At 25.6% G+C, this 2,012-nt stretch overlaps 1 protein-coding gene across 1 annotated transcript; it reads right to left on the reverse strand.

Annotated features, from left to right (window-relative positions):
- Positions 1 to 395: 395 nt before the first annotated feature.
- PGSY75_0925700 (histone deacetylase) lies at positions 396 to 1,745 on the reverse strand (the record flags this gene model as incomplete). The annotated part of the gene is made up of 1 exon (XM_018785665.1): positions 396 to 1,745. The coding sequence occupies one exon, from the start codon at positions 1,743 to 1,745 to the stop codon at positions 396 to 398; it is 1,350 nt and encodes a 449-aa protein (XP_018642006.1).
- Between the last annotated feature and the right edge of the window lie 267 nt (positions 1,746 to 2,012).

Raw genomic sequence — 2,012 nt, forward strand, 5'->3', positions numbered from 1 at the left:
GAATAATATATTCTTTTGATTGTGAATTATATTTAAAAAAAAAAAAAAAAATTTGTCATAATTTTGCATTTATTTTAAATGTAGAATAATAAAAAAAAAAAAGGGAAAAAATTATAAAACATACATTTATTAATATAATATGATGTAGAATTATTAATTATAAGCACCTGTTTAGTAAATTATGAAAATATATAAATCAAATTGATTTACCAATTAAAAAAAAAAATTTCTTATTTTCTCATCACATAAATATGTACATATATGCACACATACGTACACACAAACATATATATATATATATTTATATATATATATATATTTATGTATGTATTTATTATATTATTTTTTTTTTTTTTTTTTTTATTTGTAGAACCATTTATTATATAGCTTTCCACTTAATATGGTACAATTGATTGATCCCTATCAGATAAATCAAAAAAATCATCGTCGTAATTTTTTCTTCTCAAATGGTGTGTGGTTGAATGCTCCTTTGCTCTTGTGCCTGGTGCCCTACCTCCTCCACTATCATCTTTTAATTCATATTGATTTTTATCACTCTCATCATCAATATCAGAATTGAAAAAGTCGGGAGGGACATAAGAAAATTGCACACCTGGAGCATGTTCTATGTGTCTTAGATTTTCTGATATTTTCATTTTAATTCTACTTAAATGTTCAGGTGAGTTATAATTAGGTATATTAGAAGGTTGAAGATGTAATTGAAAATCTGGGGCGTAATAATCATAATAATCATTTAAACTAATTTGATCAGGCATTTCATGATGTTTATTTAAAACAACCCCAGTCTCATATGCCCAACATCTAGATACATTACGTATAGTATAACCACCCCCACCTAAAACAAGTAAAGGTATATTGTATGATCTTACATGTTCTACACATTTTGCATGACCTTTAATAGTTAAATTAAATCTTCCTAATCGATCACCTGTTAAACTATCAGCACCACATTGAATAATAATTGCTCCTGGTCTATATGATTGAACACATTTGTCTATAACCACTTTAAATAAATCTACAAAAGCCTCATCAGTCATACCATCATTTAAAGGTACATTTACACTATAATATTTTCCATGATTAACACCTACATCTGTTATATCCCCTGTACCTGGAAAATAATCACCAAATTTATGAAAAGATACTGTCATAACACGATGTGTTACATAAAAAGCTTCTTCTACTCCATCTCCATGATGTACATCAATATCTATATACATGACACGTGCATGATATTTTAATAATTCTAGAATACCCAACACTATATCATTTATATAACAAAATCCACTAGCTTCAGACATTTTAGCATGATGCAATCCTCCTGACCAATTCACACATATGTCAGCACAATGATGATTTAATTTTGAAGCGCCATCTATTGAAGCTCCAGCACATGACTGTTGGAATTGAAAGAGACCATCAAATACAGGACAATCTGTTGCTTCTCCTACATTAAATCTTTTTAATTGATATGTAAATTCTCGATAATTTTCTAAAGATATAGATGATAAAAAATCTATGTATTCATAATCATGAAATAACGTTAACTCATTTACATCACTTTTATGAGGCCTATACACTTCCATATATTTATATAAATTATAAGATACTATTAAAGAATGGGTCATACGTATTCGTTGAGGCTTCATAGGATGACCTGCTCCATAATAATAACTACCTATATCTGGGTCATGGAAATACGCAACCTTTTTTCTATTAGACATTTTATATTATTCAATTGTCACTTTTATAAAAATATTCAACATAAGAAAAATATATTTACTTCAAAATTAAATATATATATAAATAAATAAATAAAAAAAAAAAATTATCTTATATGTTGTGTGATATATTATATGTCATATATATGAAATATAAAATATATATAATATATATATATATATATATATATATATATATATTTTTATGGGGTTATTTTAATAAAAAAAAAGGAATTGATATTTTATTTCTACTTTTAGCTAGCTATTAAT

This window comes from Plasmodium gaboni, chromosome 9 (assembly GCF_001602025.1).
Source record: "Plasmodium gaboni strain SY75 chromosome 9, whole genome shotgun sequence".
NCBI classification, from domain to species: Eukaryota; Apicomplexa; class Aconoidasida; order Haemosporida; family Plasmodiidae; genus Plasmodium; species Plasmodium gaboni.